The 18,296-nt window shown below is 38.1% G+C and overlaps 2 protein-coding genes across 3 annotated transcripts in view; one reads left to right on the forward strand and one right to left on the reverse strand.

Moving 5' to 3' along the window:
* RETREG1 (reticulophagy regulator 1) overlaps positions 1 to 9,499 on the forward strand; it is a 49,465-nt gene extending 39,966 nt beyond the window's left edge. For both annotated transcript variants that reach the window (XM_053466316.1, XM_053466317.1), the window contains 6 exons: positions 2,751 to 2,874; positions 6,107 to 6,191; positions 6,732 to 6,869; positions 7,233 to 7,297; positions 7,666 to 7,789; positions 8,662 to 9,499. In XM_053466316.1, the coding sequence (XP_053322291.1) occupies positions 2,751 to 2,874; positions 6,107 to 6,191; positions 6,732 to 6,869; positions 7,233 to 7,297; positions 7,666 to 7,789; positions 8,662 to 9,143 (1,018 nt within the window). In that variant the 3' untranslated portion in view covers positions 9,144 to 9,499. The remainder of the gene's footprint in view (positions 1 to 2,750; positions 2,875 to 6,106; positions 6,192 to 6,731; positions 6,870 to 7,232; positions 7,298 to 7,665; positions 7,790 to 8,661) is intronic.
* BASP1 (brain abundant membrane attached signal protein 1) overlaps positions 1 to 18,296 on the reverse strand; it is a 267,975-nt gene that overhangs the window by 245,282 nt on the left and 4,397 nt on the right. The gene's annotated exons all lie outside the window — the stretch shown is intronic.

Here is an 18,296-nt window from a genome sequence, read left to right on the forward strand (position 1 = left end):
AGACCAACAGCTGTCGGTTAAACATACAGGGCGCAAAGAACCTGCCCGATAACTGCTGGTCATGGATTCAGGAAGACTTGCCAGACAGTTTTACATAGCTGGGAATGTGATCCTAGATTAGTATGCGATCCTTTCTTATTCTTTACTTTCCTCATTTTCCAGTTGTCACATTCGGTTCATCATGTTCTTCTGAGCAGTATGCCAGGGTAGTCATTTTCTGCTTCTTACAATTTAATCACATGATTAGATTGTTCCAGGAGTTCTCAGTTGCAGGTTTTGAAATCAGCAACCTGAGACCAAGTGACCTTTCTGAGAAAAGGCTCGTGGAGGTGGGGTTGGAGGCTGGTCACTGACATGGCAGATTATGGGGGTTGCCTCATCAGATATTTACTATACGAGAGCACGAGAAGGTTAGCAATGTTCGTAGAATGAAATATCCCAAGGTTTGTTTGACACGGTGATGAGTAGGGGCAGCTGTTAGTGGCAGCTGCTAGGTGACTGTCCGAGAGTTATGTGTGTATATCCATGTTTGTGTTCCTGACCAGATCACTTTCAGTAGACCTGGTGAGAAGCCAGAATGGAAAGACGGCAGATTGAAAATGGCTGTTATCATGTGAGCGCTGAAAAAAGCAAACAACGTTAACCAACAGGGAATCACATGAATTCTCCACGTGCTGAATCCTTTGACAACAACAACAAAACTCGCTAAGGTTGTGTTTAATAGCGTTTTTCATAGAAAAGTAAGGAACAGCAACTCACAACTGGAGCATTACAGGGGTTTTGGCATAGGTTGCTGAAAACATATCGTGGAGAAATTCATAAAAGCTTCCATCTGTGATGTTCAGATTTTTTTGGCCTTTAATTTGTAAGAAAACCCTGAACTTGACTTCTCTTCAAAATGAAACGTGCCAATGATACTCTGGCCCAGACGAGTTTTTATTTTACTTGGGAGGGGCTGTCCTTCAGCTTGGACCTGTATACAATTTCTATAACTAAATCAACTAATATATCAGCAATCATCGGTCTGGTGCTTACATTGTTCCTCGCTGTGGTATCTGAGCAAAATCTCAATAAATACTACCAGGTTCCCAGGGGTGCTTCCTACTGGCAACAAAAAGAGGGGTACTCTATGATCAGGTGTCTGAGAGCTCCTGGAGGCTGATGTAATTAGACTAGATACAATTTTTTTTACCAATGCATGCTAAAGTGAATGTATCAGGATAACACTATTATATACTGGAGTTTCCATTTTCTATGATGTTAAAATGCCATAAAAAATAAATGTAAAACCTACTTTTCGGTAGCTACATATAAGCAATGTGTGTGTAAAGTTACACAAGAACAAAATACTTCTATAATGCAAACAATGTAGACTAAAATATCAGTTTGATGATGTGTATACATCATGTCAGAAACATTATTTGCTTTTTTTATGTAAGGAATTTGCAATAAATTGTAAGATGTCACAATCTTGAGAGCCTGCCTTGATAACAGTATCCTCAAAACTGAAATTTGTCCCAGCGCTAACAAGCTGCAGTAAAACATGCTTAAGACCATGTCGGAATATTAGATTGCAAAATCGTAAAAGTGCCGCGATCAACAGAAAAATTATTTTGGGTGATTATCTCAGTATTTTCACTTTCATTTTGTAAGAAAGGAAGCAAAATGTGGGAAGACTCAATGGGCTTTATGGTTCTTTTCAAAGCATGTGCTTCTAAGCAAGATAAATATGGAGTAGCTGTCTTGTTGTAGCTAACAATTACTATGACCAAGTCATGGGAGCATGGTTTCCCTTTTTGACAGGGTAACTATAATTTACATGTCCACGAGTTAGCACCGTACAGCAGATGCCATGGAATTCTTGCCAGCAACTGACTAAGATTGCTATTGGCTGCTGTGATGACATGCATTCGGTTGGGAATCACTAACTATATGTATGTGCGCATACTACTGGGAAATATTAGCGGATCCAGTAGCACAGCTTGGACATCTCAGCAACGAGTCATCTCCCTCCAGTGGCCCATGACTCATATCACTCTGCAGATGGACTGCTTATTATAAAACATATATATATATATATTATAAAATGTATATATGATGCTTCCTCATTTATATATCCATTAGAGGCTTCATAACAAATCTTCATACTCACACACTTTTTAATACAACCGTAGTTGGTGGTACATTGTTGCAAACTAAGAACTCTACTTTTAGGACATTTCACGTACCTGACATAATTTCTTTACAATGAATAATGTTAATGATGGAAAGATTGGGACTTCAATTATCTTTTTAATCTTGAATAAATCTCCAATTGTGTGTTTCCACTGCCTGACATTTGAATATTTATTTTTCCAGAGATATGTAAGCTTGATAATACTGGGGAATAATGTGACCACCAGCCAACATCACAGTCACTGTTTACTGCCTCCTTTCATGTCTCCAATGGTTTATGTAGACATTGCAAATAATATTTGAACGCACATATATGTATATATATTTTAGAGGGTAACAAGAGTGTTTTGAATAGAGGTGGAATCCAAGCATCGTTGGATGTGTTCCAACAACATACAAGCTATGTGACTGTGTTAGCTGTAGTTTCTTCTGCAGGACCTACCCCATCCCCCCCCCCCGCACAGCATCTTCTACAAGAAAAATAAATACATCCAACTAAAATTTGTTATGGTTGTATGATCTTCTTCTGTAATTGACTCTTTTTTAAAAAAAAATCTTGTGTTTTCTTCACTCAGGTGGGAGATTATGACCGCCTCAGAATGCAAACCCAAGCTGAGTCAATGCATTGCAGAATCATGGTCGAGTTACAGCTCATTTCTGCAGGAACTCTCTCATTTTAAACAGCAGAACCCTGGCAAGGTATATCACAGCTGCCTGGTATTAAGTGATCCGTACAGAACTAGTTAGGAACGAATTAGGAAGTGCATGAGGGGTTATGTATAAAAAGTGGTTCTGGTGCAAAGTTTGAAAATCCGTCTTGTCACCATAGCAAACAGCAAAATGTTTAATGCATAACCTTTATGTATCAAACAAGGATAGTAAGACCCATGAGAACATTGTCTTTTTAGCTTACTCCAATTGGTTCTTGTTTTTAGAAAAATAAATAAGAATTATATTGAGTGGAAAAACATGGCATCACACACAGATAATGTGAGATAATGTATGATAAGTATATGCTACAGGGACAGCAGTTTGAAATTTGTTTTTATTGTGTGTTAGCTTTCTGGTAAATGCTTCCTAGCACGTCCCTCTCTTTCCCTTTCCTCTTTCTTGTAGTTCATGGGCTCGGAACCACCTTATTCTTTCTTGGCAGCTCTATCTACACTCCCTTTCCATAATTTTCATTCTCATGCGTGCTGAGCATACCTACAAAGAGCCCCCTCTTGATTAAGCCCTTCCGTAGCATTTCTAAAACCATGGCTTTTAAAATAAGATTGCCCCTCTTTTGGGCATTTTGAAATGTTGAAAGGTTTGGGAGAGTGAAAGTGGGTGAGCTGGTTGCCACATTGTGTGTTTAAAAACAACCATGTTATTCCCAATATTTTTTTATTAATAGCCCAAATCAACCAGATTTTACCTGTTGGTTAATGAAACTGTGCATCTTCTGAAGAGGGCAGGGGCATAACTAGAATCCACAGGGCCCTGGGGCAAGAATTGCGCCAGGGCCCCCAACTTCACAACTTGTCCGTGCCTTTTTTTGCCCCTTGCCCCCTCGTTCCAGCATACACTCTGGCACACATATGTAAACACACTTACACAAATTCCACACACTTGATCATACTCACTAACACACAATTGCACCTTTAATCTAGCACACACTCCTTTTCACCCATACACATAAATGCTCATATACAAACACCAACACATATATGCTCAAACACATACATGTATATGCTCACGCACAAAAACCTACACATACATGCTCACACACAATTATACATTTATGCTCACACAATTACACATCCATACCACACAAAGTACACATACATGATCACACTCACAATTACACACCTGCCTGCCCCTGCTTACCTCTCACCACTGCAGCAGCTTCATCTCCAGTTGCTCCCACTGTGCAGCCAGCCTCTGTTTCACCATGGGGTCATGTGACACCAATACGCACCAGTCTCCTCGTACCGGTTCAAAATAGTTTAGGAAGGGCCCTTCCGACCTGGAGCGGTGCGGTCCAGGTCAGAAGGGCCCTTTCTTAACTATTTTGAGCCGGTACGAGGAGACAGGAACATGGGGTTGCAGGGGTCCCCTAGAGGTTACGCCAGTGGAGGAATGGCTCTAGGTTTTTAGGGGCCCTAGGCATGACATTAAGATGGTCCCCATATCTAGGAAAATCAATCTACAGGGAAAAGGAGGAGCCTAGAAAAGACACACATATAGCTGTAGGAATAATACTTTATTGAGTATTCTGTGATTTGCATTAATTTTGTACTTTAAGGGCTGGCTTATGATTTCACTTACATTTTCGCATTATATGTGGCTAGCAACAGAATCTATGCAATGCAATATTAATCATATATATATATATATATAGGTATGACTGTATGATAATGTGAAGCACATGAATATTAATTACATCTAAATGAGGTACTATTAATGGTAAGCACACTAACCTAGATCCAAAAAGGAATGTGGTACAGAATTGTATTTGAATCACGATGATGCACACGGTACATGGATACCATATGTATATATATATATATATATATATACACAGTTGCTATAACCATGATGTGGATTGTGTTGATAGCACCTCAATCTATTTATAATGAATGCTGTACACCAGGGCTCGACAAATTTGCTCCACATGCAGGAGGCAGCCACAAAATCCAGAAGACACCATACTACTGCCGTGTCATGTGACGTAGCACATACTAAAGAAAAGCTGGCTCTGTAAAGAGCTGGTTGCTAAACATGGTTCGTGTGTCCAGTAGGTGAAACGCTAGGTGCCTATTCATAGTCGACATGGTGACCTGGCACCTGGACTTTGTCAAGTCCTGCTGCAAATACCTCACATTGATACTGTAGGATTTCATACAGGGAGGTACTTTATACCATTAAAGTCTTTAATTAAGAGCTGTTTTATATAGTGATACATATGTAGTGATACACATGTCCAGATTAACCTTTATAGACCTTTATATTTAAAGTGCCCTGTCCATTTTAAAGGCATCAATTGGATTTGTTTCAGGTCTGTGTAAGCAACTTTCAGCAGTGTTTAAAATGAGAATACGGATAATAAGACTAAATGAATCCAATGGTGTGACACAACAATCAGAAACATACTATTACTATTACCTTTCCCACAGCAGGGCATGTCTGACCAGAATAAAAGGATACTGAAAATGAGTCTTTTAATAGACTTATGGCATGAGTTTAAACACTTACTTGTCATTGTAGAGGCTTGTCATTGTAATTTAGGACTAAAGGGTAGGACACCTTCTCCTACATTTTCCACATTCCATGTACACAGTACATCTTAAATGATGCTTCAAATGCTACAGTTGTAATGTCAGGCATTTGTTATAATTAACAATGGTAAACAGGTTGATGAATCATCTAATAATCACAAGTCAAGGAAGTCTCCAAAAGATTGTGTTTGACCTGGATAATAACCGTATGTTATCAGCCTGGAGGACTAATAACAGTGTTCATAAATACCCAATGAAAGCCATTCAGATATCAGCAAGGTTCTGGATATTTCTCAAAAATGTTCTACAGCTCTTGTGTCTTCTCTGAAGATACAGTCAAGGCGAGGACTACCAAGAGAAGGGTCAGGAAGGAGTGGCTCCCCATGATTCTTGTATTTCTAGCACTAATGGGTAACCAGGACATATAGGAAATGTTAATAGAAATACATACCAGGTATTAAACTTTTTTACTCACGGTTTTTATTCTGAGGTCTGCTGGGCCAACACAATAAAGAGTCCTTAAGCTCCAATCAAAACAGACCTGATGTATGCCGTAGAGACTGAATGTTTGAATGTGTATTTACAGTACCTTTAATTGTACCAAATGATGTATGAAGTTAACCAGTGTAGACCATAGATAGCTCTGATAACATTATGTATTTGTTTCCCAGTTCTGCCTTCTGGTCTGCAGTGTGTGCTTTTTCTTCACCATCTTGGGAAGCTACATTCCTGGAGTTGTTCTATCCTATTTGATATGTAAGTATTTACTAAATATGCCTCCCCCAGATTTTATCTGTTATTAATATTATCTATTATTGATATAACACCAACAATTTACGCATCGCTTCTTACAATACATATATCCAAGGGGTAGCATTGACAGATTAAGACGAACTGATACTTTAGGTAAGAAGGGCCCTGTTCACAAGCTTACACTCTTTGTGACTATGGTCTTTGCCCAATAATACACCTGTAAAGTTGACAGAGCTACCCCTCCAGTTCCTGTGTAATATGGGGTTTGTGCTAGAATCATAGTTCATAGTCGGTCTGAAACACAGTGGAGGTTTCCTTGATTCAGAGGAAATTCACAGGGCTGTCCATTCTACAGAATTATTGTCATGAGATGAAACTCTTCCTTTATCTTTAACTCACCTTTTAGTGATTAAATCCAATAGAAATCAGATATTAGATAAATTCTGCAATTAATTATATCTTAATTCATCTCATTTCTTGTATCATTATTATCGGTTTGGACATCAGTTACTAAAACCTTTCCCCTTTCTCTTTTCAATACAGTATTGTGTGCCTTTTTGTGTCCATTATTAAAATGCAATGAATTTGGACAGAAAGCATGTAATAAAATAAAGCCAGTTCTGCAGAAGCTGGATTTTGGATTGCAATCCTACGTCAGCCAGTGGATGAAAGTAAAATCACGTGAGCTGCTTGTTTCCTACTGCTTTCATACCATCAACAAAGTAGATTATCTTTTCATAAACTACAGCTGAATAAGGGGTAACACAGTGTCTTAAATCTTTAGATTCAAATTCAGTTTGTTATGATATATCACTGAGTTTACAACCGTATTAACACTTTCTACACTACATATCGAAAGGCATTCTAGCAGATGTCTGGAGGGGAGAAACGAAAGAAGGGTTGTTTGAGATGCTTCATTTGGTTCCTTTAAAGTCTCAAAATGTCCTTAGTATAGAACATTCTACTAAATAATTAAACATTGTGAAAATATAGCCAAGTCTTCAGTAGATACATGTTTTAATCTTATTTTTTTTCCTTTTTCAGAAAAGGGAATCGACAGAAGCCCAGGAGATACAAGTGAATTAGACCTGTCTGCACTATGTCCACAGGTGTGCTAAAAAAAACAAGTATTAAGGACTATTAAGGTTCCTGTTCTACCTACACTAAATGTGGCGTTAGTACTGCTAGTACTGTTGAAAGTCCATTTTTTTGAGAGATATTTATTTAATCAAATGATTTTGCATTATTTATAATTTTGCTGGAGACACTTAATTGTCACGTGGCAAAAAGCATGCTTTGGTTATTGCAGTAGAATCTGAAAAACCTTCTTAAAAGTTTCTGTGTTGGTTTCATGTGATTAAACCTTATAGGCCAAGGGGTGTAATTAATATTATGTTTAAGTGGAACAGCTCCTTTAATATCCTATACTGATGATATGATTCTGCAATCTCAGTGTTCTGTTTCTGGATTTCCATAGATCAGTCCAGCAGCAGCAAGGGAACTTTCAGTGTCTGACACTGAACCTTCAGAAGTATCTTGGACAGACAATGGGACATTCAACCTATCTGAAGGCTACACTCCACAGACAGACACATCAGATGGTATGCTATGGTATACCTGTTGTCGGGTGTACAGCAAGTTATCCGCTCAGTTAAATTTACCTCTTGTTATATATGTTCTAACACTGTTTGGATCATCGGCTTCTGTTTTGGAATGCAGAACATCCTGTTTCAACTGGATTACTTGCTACCTAGAACTCACTGTGTAGCTATTGCTATTTGTTAGTCATTCAGTTTAATTCTTCATACTGTGACATTAGCAGCTGTTGATATGAAAGCATGTTGCAGACAGATAGGATCTGTTTGTAAAAGTGGTTTGAGCCAGAATTTCCAAACTCAGCAAAAACATTGATGGTTTAGAACAATTAGAATACACCACCACCTACTGGCCAATGTACTCATATGAGGCTTATTGTAGATACAAACTGTATATCCAACTCTTGTTCATTTAGATTTGAATGGAAATTTTATCAACATCTTACTGTAGGTGTCCAAGGAACCATTATCCCCCAAATTGTATTCCTTTAGTATCAATTATTTTTGATACATGTGATGGCAAACACTATGCACTTTAGGGAGATGATGAAACTTGTGTATTTAATTTTATTTAACATTTACATTTCTAGTGTTTAAATGACTAGCCCTTGCATTTTCAATTCTGTTTATCTAAATTATCAGTAAATTGGAAATTAGACACACACATGCATAGTATCATTTAAAAAAGCACATTATAAAGATGGTATTAGAAAGTTAACATGTATAACCTGCCTTGCTAGGTCATGTCTCCAAAAAATAATTTTCCCTCAATGACTCTGCGATCTATATCCACATAATCTATTCTGTTTTAAGCAGTACGTTGTTACTTAGGTATTTTCTTTCTTAAATGTAATTGTATGAAATTTATCTGATGACAGATTTTGATCGGCCAAGTGACCTGGAAGAGGCCTTTTGCAGACACTTGGCAGAATTCCCTTCACCGGAGAATGGATCAGGCTCTAACGATGACGACTCAAGCATAGGCCTGCCTTTGATGACAAAAAGTAAGCGTGGAAAAGTCAACAAACCAAGTTTGGAGACATATTCAGAAGCTGCCTTTTCACTTTTACTGGATAAAGAGCAACCTTTCCACTTAGTTAGTGGAGTGGCCAGAGAAGCCATAACGGCTGCTGTCTCTGCGGCTATCACAGACCAGTTACAATCAGTCCTGAATCCACAGCCTCCTCCAGATGTTACCTCCAGTGATGATGCTGACGCAGAAGAAGCCGATGACTTTGAACTTCTGGACCAGTCAGAGCTGGAGGATATTGATGATGATCTGGGCCATGCATCAACTCAAGACCCAAAAGGCAAGAAGCCATCATCAGGATTTCTATCCAGCCTTCTCGGCAGGCATTAACCCATCCTAATGAAAGAACATGATTAACACAAAGAAACAACAAATCAAACAGAGAACAAAACATGCAGAAGAATAAAGTAGGGGAATCATTTAAGCTGTACGCTTTAAGTATTGCTCATCATAGAGATTGTCGTTGCTGTAGGCCAATGTGACCTGTATCTGGATATCAGCTGTCCCACTCATTGTGTTCCCATTGCATTTCTGAAATTGTCGCATGGAGTTCAATTACTGTGTATGTACTCTGACCTTGCAGGTATGAGCCCTAAAGGCTATATGTTCTGAAAATATATATCTATTAAGGCCTTTTGTATTTTTTCACCTGGTAGATATAACGTATGACCTATAAAAATGAAAAAGGATGTGCAATATGAAAACTAGAGATGCTTTTAATTGAAGGTATAATGAAAAAAATTATTAGGTACATTGTTATTTTGCCATGCTAATGTATAACTAGTGACAGAAGGAACGTTACAAATCACAATACACTCTGTCAAAGCAGTTGGTAGACGTTGTAGACATATTATGTAATCAAGGCTAGGCAAAGTTTAATTAAGGTTGAATTGAGAATGCCAATCCTTTTTTAAAACGTCCTAGGGGTAATTTATTAAAGAAACACTTCAGCCTCATTTTCATGTAAGATGCATATTGTATAGAGTTTATATTCTATAGAGTCCAGTGCATTTACTGCATTCATGTCTGTGTATGCATTCTTAACATAGTGGAAAAGTTCCCTCATTGACATTACCGAAAAGCACCTAACTTCTCTTCCTGCACATGTTCTGTAGCACTTCCATCAAGGTCAATATAATTATTGGTGATTAATCACAACATGTAGCCAGCACATATGAGATTGACTGTTATTATGGCCTTTTATTTGAATGAATATAAGAAATGCACTTTAGTGTGCTGCCTGCTTTTAGTAGAGGCAACAGGGAAGGAGTAAAATGAGAAATAAATCTGTTTTTGCAATTCCTACAACAAAAGAATACCTGCACTGATTTACATGCAGTAGAATGCAATGGAGTCCAGGCACAAGGGACCTGAATATGCATCATACATGAAAATAGGGATGGGTTGCTACTTTAACAGTTCGGTGTATACCACATGATTACTCTATTGCATTACAAACAGGGACTTTAAAAGCTTACTGTTCACGTGTATACACTAGAAGATTTTAAGTTAGTGAACATTAGAGTTTTCTGATGCCAGAAATAGTAAAATCACTGGTATCACAGGTGACTGCAACACCCATCATCCTAGGCCAGTTTTTAAAATATAGATGTAGTTAAAAATAAAATTGCAATTCCTGTCTTTTCCTGACTACAAATTATACGGCTGGTTGAAAGAGTGCACCTTTTTCCCCAAAAAAATAAAAATGCATCCAAGTTCTGTGACCTTCTGTCACTGAAAACAATTAGAACTATTAAGTATTTTGTCAGTGAATCAATTTTTTCACCTGAGCTTTTAAAAACATTTTACATTCTAATATGAATTGACATTCATAAATCATGTAATTGAATGAGACAAAGATGTCAGCAGACAATATATAATCATGTTTCTTAAAAGTCATTTTATTTTTGTGAAGTTGGGAGATCTGACATAGGTATAAAATCCCTTTGTCAAAAAAGCAAAAAATAAATATGAATATCACAAATTTATACTAAAAATAGGGACCAGAAAAGCTACACCCTGCACATTGAATTCTCATTCACCCCTGAATGCCAGCCTGAGGAAACTACAACAGGAAGCATGTACATAATAATCATAGTGCATTGAGTAGATGATTCTTCACAGTATATAACCCCGACAATGAGAGGTTACTAATGTAAACACTAAAAGGCACCTTTTAAACAATTTCATATCATACATCCCAAGTGTCCCAGTGTTTGTTGGGTACTGTACCTGCTCCATTGTCCCACTTTTATGGATAGTAAGGATCATGGGCTCCTATAGATCCCCTGATCTCCCTAGGCCATCCAAAGGAGTTGCAAAATCAATAGATATATGCGCTAGGAATAGTGGGTGGTTCTGTCTCAAACCATGCCTCTCTTTTGTCTGGCCCTTGACCTGCCTCTAGTCACTTCCCAGAACAAGGGACCTGAATATGCATCATACATGAAAATAGGGATGGGTTGCTACTTTAACAGTTCGGTGTATACCACATGATTACTCTATTGCATTACAAACAGGGACTTTAAAAGCTTACTGTTCACGTGTATACACTAGAAGATTTTAAGTTAGTGAACATTAGAGTTTTCTGATGCCAGAAATAGTAAAATCACTGGTATCACAGGTGACTGCAACACCCATCATCCTAGGCCAGTTTTTAAAATATAGATGTAGTTAAAAATAAAATTGCAATTCCTGTCTTTTCCTGACTACAAATTATACGGCTGGTTGAAAGAGTGCACCTTTTTCCCCAAAAAAATAAAAATGCATCCAAGTTCTGTGACCTTCTGTCAATGAAAACAATTAGAACTATTAAGTATTTTGTCAGTGAATCAATTTTTTCACCTGAGCTTTTAAAAACATTTTACATTCTAATATGAATTGACATTCATAAATCATGTAATTGAATGAGACAAAGATGTCAGCAGACAATATATAATCATGTTTCTTAAAAGTCATTTTATTTTTGTGAAGTTGGGAGATCTGACATAGGTATAAAATCCCTTTGTCAAAAAAGCAAAAAATAAATACGAATATCACAAATTTATACTAAAAATAGGGACCAGAAAAGCTACACCCTGCACATTGAATTCTCATTCACCCCTGAATGCCAGCCTGAGGAAACTACAACAGGAAGCATGTACATAATAATCATAGTGCATTGAGTAGATGATTCTTCACAGTATATAACCCCGACAATGAGAGGTTACTAATGTAAACACTAAAAGGCACCTTTTAAACAATTTCATATCATACATCCCAAGTGTCCCAGTGTTTGTTGGGTACTGTACCTGCTCCATTGTCCCACTTTTATGGATAGTAAGGATCATGGGCTCCTATAGATCCCCTGATCTCCCTAGGCCATCCAAAGGAGTTGCAAAATCAATAGATATATGCGCTAGGAATGGTGGGTGGTTCTGTCTCAAACCATGCCTCTCTTTTGTCTGGCCCTTGACCTGCCTCTAGTCACTTCCCAGAACAGGTGTCCCGATTTTGACACCTGAAGTGTTTGGGGATAAGTCATATGATTAGACAGCTGGGCATTGTGGCTATCATACCCCATTACTATGGCTCGGCAATAGGAATAAAAATTGCTGTTAGTGTTTTGCTTGATCTGCCATAATGAAATACTTCAAACATTGTTGCCTTTTTCTGGGATGTTCAGGGATTTCAGTTTCAGTTATTTATGACTGTTCCATACAAAATGTTACTACAATTAAAAAAAAATATTATAGGCAGTAAATAACATTAGCAGTACAATCAGCCCTTGAACATTTACTACTTTTGCAGGACGTATGACGTAAATTTAAAGCATGTAGTATACATATTGAGATGGCAGGTTATACTGATATGTAATACACAGGAAACAATATTAAAACAGAGGCTCTACTGCCTTCTATTCTGATTACGTGTTCCAACACGCTTTCTGACAGTACCCTGAATCATGTAAAAGCTTTCTGTAAGGTACACAATACAGAAGAAGCTGACATTAGAGGCAAACAATATTTGCAAAAAACCCTACCCAGGTTAGATTTTTTTAGCACTTAATTTGCTCACAAGATAATCATTTGCACAGTTAACAATCATCTTTTGGACATTGCATACGCTGGATTTTATTGCTCAACTTCTGCACAGAGCACCAGGATATAGATTATGCAATAACATGTTATTTCATTGTGTCTGTTATTGAGAAATAAAATCTTATTGTTTTATTGCCGTTTAAAAGCCAGTGCTGTAAACATCAGCCATTCCACTGACACTGAAGGCTGATAAGCATGTCTTCTAATCGCTCTCAGATGACCGAAGCAGTCAATCACTTCTAGATGGTTATGCCCAGCACTTACTATGATGGCATTTCAGGTGAAAGCATCGCTTTTAGGTTCAGTTGTTGTTTAAGTTATACCTTTTCCCATTCAGAAATGCCAAACACATGTTGCCTTCCTCTGCTTAGCTCTGTCTATAGGGAAGGCCATAATGACTACAAAATTCTATGTATACTAAGAGACATTTTTGCACACTCAAAGATTATTGTGCTACACCGAGCTGCATGCCAGGGGGTTGTTGTTTGACCAATATATTCGGACAGTCAAAATGTTGCAATGTCACTTTAGAACATTAAATTAGACATTGCTTTACTTATTTACTGATCGTACTAACTAGTTTATGTGTAATACAGTTGCTCCTCTCTACAACAGTAAGCTTAACTTGCAGGAAAGGCTTGGTTGGTCTTTCACCATGTATAGTTTTTGTGTTGAGGTTTCTCGAATGTCCTGTCACTGACTGAACTATGCATTATGCAGTGTGAGCACAACCCTGGTTGCATGAGAAACTCATCTGGGTTTCCCCTTTATAACACAATTTCAATTTACTGAATGCACCCCCTTTATTTAAACATCTCCCCAATATATCTGTTTTTTAGCATGAAGTGTAAGAAAAACAGCAAGACACAGACTTTGTGTAGTAATAATGTGAGCTCTTCTTGAAAATCATGTCAAGAGTTTAATAAAAATAGGAAATGTGCAGAAACAAATTAAAATATGGCATACTTAGGAATTCATAAAGTTTGTGAAAATATATATAAATTGGTGTTATTTCATTTTCATATGCAACTGTAGATCTGAGTGAATTTACAAAAGAGCCTTTAGATACAACATCATCTAGCTCTTTGGAGACATAATTCTTGAGTAATTAAGTTGTGTTAATAACGGACAGCCCGATTCTGCACAAAACCTGGCAGTACTCCTCAGTGAACACATGAACATTTCATGCACACACCTGCAGGTACACTTTAGAATAAAAGTTTTTTGGGTTTATTAACAAAGGTTTGAATTGTGCAGCATTGACAATAGAGTCGAGTTGCTGAGGCCAACTCAACTGCAGCCTCTACTGCAGTTAAAGTCAACTTGATAACCAAATCATAAGAAGTTCTTAAGAAAACATAAACACTCACCTCATTGAACTGAGTTTGCTTCAGTTCTACAAAATCCAAAAACCTTCACAGAAAGGAGGCAACCTGACTTAATTCCATTAAACCTAATACGGTTGTCCAACTGGACAACTGACTCAAATGACTGCAAATGTCTTGCAAAGTCAGTTCAGCTGGCAGACTTCATTATCAACTCAACAGAAGGACCTTAGTGAATTGATGTGCTTGAACGGATGGAATTCAACACCAAGAAAATGTATCTACTGCTCATTCATATGGCGAAAAAACATAATGAGCTCATCTCTTACTCTTGCCTTTAAATCACATTGTTAATCAGGGTACATAATGTAATTTGCTATTGTAGGTAATGTGATGTTTCTTGTCTGGGTTTAATGGAGCTTTGTGAATTTTAGCCTGTTTACCGAGCAGCACATCCTAACTAGGACGTTCACTGCAAATCTCATTTCAGGCAAAAAAAAAGGTTTCAAATAAATAATGCACTTTATTCTTTATGAGAAAAAAAAACCCTTTATTTGTATTTCACACCAGGCTACTTTACGTAACAATAGTGCGGACAAATAGAAAAATAATATAGAGTTGCTATGTCTATGAATGATTTCCGGTTTTCATAACAGAAGCTAGATGTGAATTGTATGTTGATTTTTTTTCCAGTTATTTATTGTACATTTTGCTGAAAGATGCTCGTAACATAAAAATTTTAAGATGCACTTTGATATTTTACTTATGTTGAGTGTATATTGCAACCGTTCAATGGAACATGAAATTGTTTAGGGCTCAAATAATAAAGTGGGCAACTTAAAACTGGCTATTGTGTTGAATCTGTACAAAATAACGACATAATACAACTACATAACAATACAACTACATAACACCACAAGAATATTGGTGTAAATTAAACATGGTACAGTGACCTAGATGATACATTGTTTTTGTAGAGTTTGTCCATCTCACATAGAATAGAAATACACACTGTTCCTGTAAGTCAAATTGCTATGTTATATACTACTTGTTAAGTCCCGTCTACCCATCGTTCAGCTGTATTGAATATGATGGCGCTATATAAAACATTAAGTGGTTCTACGGGTAAGTCCTCTACAGCAAGCCATGCCTGCGTGCCACCCCGCAAACATCTATTATTATTATTTATTGTTTTATATAGCTCCATTAAATTCCGTAGCGCTGTACAATGGGTAGACAGGACATAACAAGTAGTATGTAACATAACAATACGACGTACAGAAAATACCGGTGAGGAGGGCCCTGCTCAAAGGAGCTTACAATCTAGAGGGAGTTAGGGTGTATTACACAATAGGTAAAAGGTAAAAGTGCCAAAGTTAGGGATGGACTAGCCACAGTAGTGTAAGTATTGCAGGAGAGGGACTAGGAAAGGTGAACTAAAGGAATATAAGTTCCTTTAGCTCATATTGTAAGTCCTTAAAGAAGTGGGTCTTTTTTTTTTGAAAGACCGAAGGCAGGGGGAAAGACGTATAGGCCAGTGGAGGGCAATCCAGAGGATAGGGGCAGCCCTTGAGAAATCTTGTGGGCGCGCATGAGAACTAGGAATCAGAGGAGAGGATAGAAGGAGATCATTGGATGAACGGAGAGACCGGTTAGCAGTGTATTTAGAGATGAGTAAGGAGATGTATGTTAGGGAACCGCTGTGCAGAATCTTTGAAAGTAAGTGAATCCTTGAAGTGAATCCTGAAGCGGACAGGCAGCCAGTGAAGAGACTGACAGAGGGAAGAGGTGTTAGTAAAGCGATGGGAGAGGAAGGTAAGTCTGGCAGCAACATTCATGGTGGATTGTAGAGGGATGAGACGGTTAAGAGGAAGACCAGCAAAGGCAGAGTTACAATAATCAAGGCGGGAGATGATAAGGGCATGGACAAGAGCCTGAATCCTGGAATCCTGTGTTAGGAAGGGACGTATGCGGGCAATGTTTTTAAGATGGAGACGGCAGTTTTTAGAGACTGAATGTGAGGGGATGAATGAAAGGTCGGAGTCAAGGGTGTTTCAGGAAACATGCAGACATCTAGGTAGAGACAGAGGCGAGACGATCTAAGACAGAGGGAGAGAGATCGGAAGAGGATAGATAGATCTGAGTGTCCTCAGCATACAGGTGGTATTGAAAGCCAAAGGATGAGATTAGTTTGCCAAGTAAGCAAGTGTAAAGAGAGAACAGGAGGGGTCCTAGAATTGAGCCTTGGGGTACTCTGAGAGAGGGATGGGAGGGGAAGTGGTATTAAAGACAGAGACACTGAACGAACGATTAGACAGTTAGGGAGTGAACCAGGAGAGAACAGTGTCACGGAGACCAAGACCATGAAGAGTTTGAAGGAGAAGAGGGTGGTCCACAGTGTCGAAATCAGCAGAAATGTCCAGTAGGATTAACACAGAGTAGTGGCCCTTGGATTTATTGGAGTCTAGGTTTGCCACTTGTTTAACCCCTTAATGACCTATGATGTCAAAAAACATACATGGCAAGCCTGGTTTTTCTTTGATAGGACTGTGAAAAGGTGCGATTCCTAATCTAAATCCCGGCAAACCTACACTCAGCTTAGAAAGTTTAGAATGTGATCTACGATTAAATGGTGTTGCTGTAATGCCTTGATGTCAAGGAATTTAGCAACACCGAGATTGGCAATTTGGGGCCAGGCATGTCTGGCCCCTACTCGAGTGTCAACATCAGCCATACACTGTATGGCGGCAGACGCCTGTTTTAAAAGTGTTTAGGAGTTGATTGAAACTTCAATGGTGTACCTGAAATGCCTCAATAGCGAGGAATTCAGCAACACCGAACACCCACCCCAAGACACGCTTTGACCGCTCCGGAGAGAGATTTTGCCACTCAAAAGATGACGGCACGTTCTTTAAAAAAATAACCAAGTTGCGAAAGTGTCTTGAGAACTCTGGCTCCCCTTGCAGGTTGAATACAGGTACTGCATTCAACCATGCAAGTCAATGGAGCCCAGCTTTCTAATCACAATGTGATCCTGACATGGAAATAGTTCAAATAAAAGCATTTTAAATACCCAAGGGGTGTCTACATAAAAAAATGAACGATTTGATGGGGTAAATTGGAGTGGCCGGGTTAAAAAATAAGGCATAGGCACAGGCTGACCAAAATGGAAAAAAGTGCACTTCCCAAATGTGTCATTTTAGCCACCAAACAACCAGAGAAACCCATGCATGGGTGGTATCACTGTAATCAAAAGATGTTGATGAACACATATTGGAGTGTTGTTTGATATATACCTGGAGCTGTAAATTCACACCTGAAGTACAATTTGTGTGATAAAGAAATACAAAAAAAATTACTACCACAAATTGTGGCAAAGGCTGGTGGTAAAATTAGTGCATGGAAAAGGTTTAAATACCACCATTTGAAATAACCTGTGGTGTCTAGTTTTCAAAAATATATGGTTTGATGGTGTAAATGTGAGGGTTAATTTAGGGGCAGTTATGGTTGATGGGGTGTTAAGGGTTAATTTAGGGGCAGATATGGTTAATGGGGTTTTTAGGGTTAATTTAGGGGCAATTATGGTTAATGGGGTCTTGAGGGTTTATTTAATTAATTTAATAAAGTTAACTTAAGGTGGGAAAACTAAGGGGAATCTAAATCCTGGGGGCAGTGAAGATTATTAATGTATTTATTTATAACATTATTGTGTCAGTGATATTCTCTGAAGGATTCGAATCTCTGAAAGATTTTAATCTCTGTAAGATTCGAATTTCTGTAGGATGCAAATCTCTGTAGGATTCGAATCTCTGTAAGATTCGAATCTTTGAAGGATTCGAATCTTTGAAGGATTCAAATCTTTGAAGGATTCGAATCTCTGAACGACTCTCTGAATCTATGACTCAACGTTCCTCTGTGAATTAATGAGCTGTAACCTGATCCAATAGTCTGTGTCTGAGTGCTGTGCAGATGACTCACTCTAGGATCAGGTTACAACTGCATGATTCACAGACTGAACTGTTTCAAATGAATCGTTCAGTCTACTGAACCGATTCATCCAGATCAGATCACTGGAACCA

The sequence above is a fragment of the Spea bombifrons genome, chromosome 5 (genome assembly GCF_027358695.1).
Source record: "Spea bombifrons isolate aSpeBom1 chromosome 5, aSpeBom1.2.pri, whole genome shotgun sequence".
Classification (NCBI taxonomy): Eukaryota; Metazoa; Chordata; class Amphibia; order Anura; family Pelobatidae; genus Spea; species Spea bombifrons.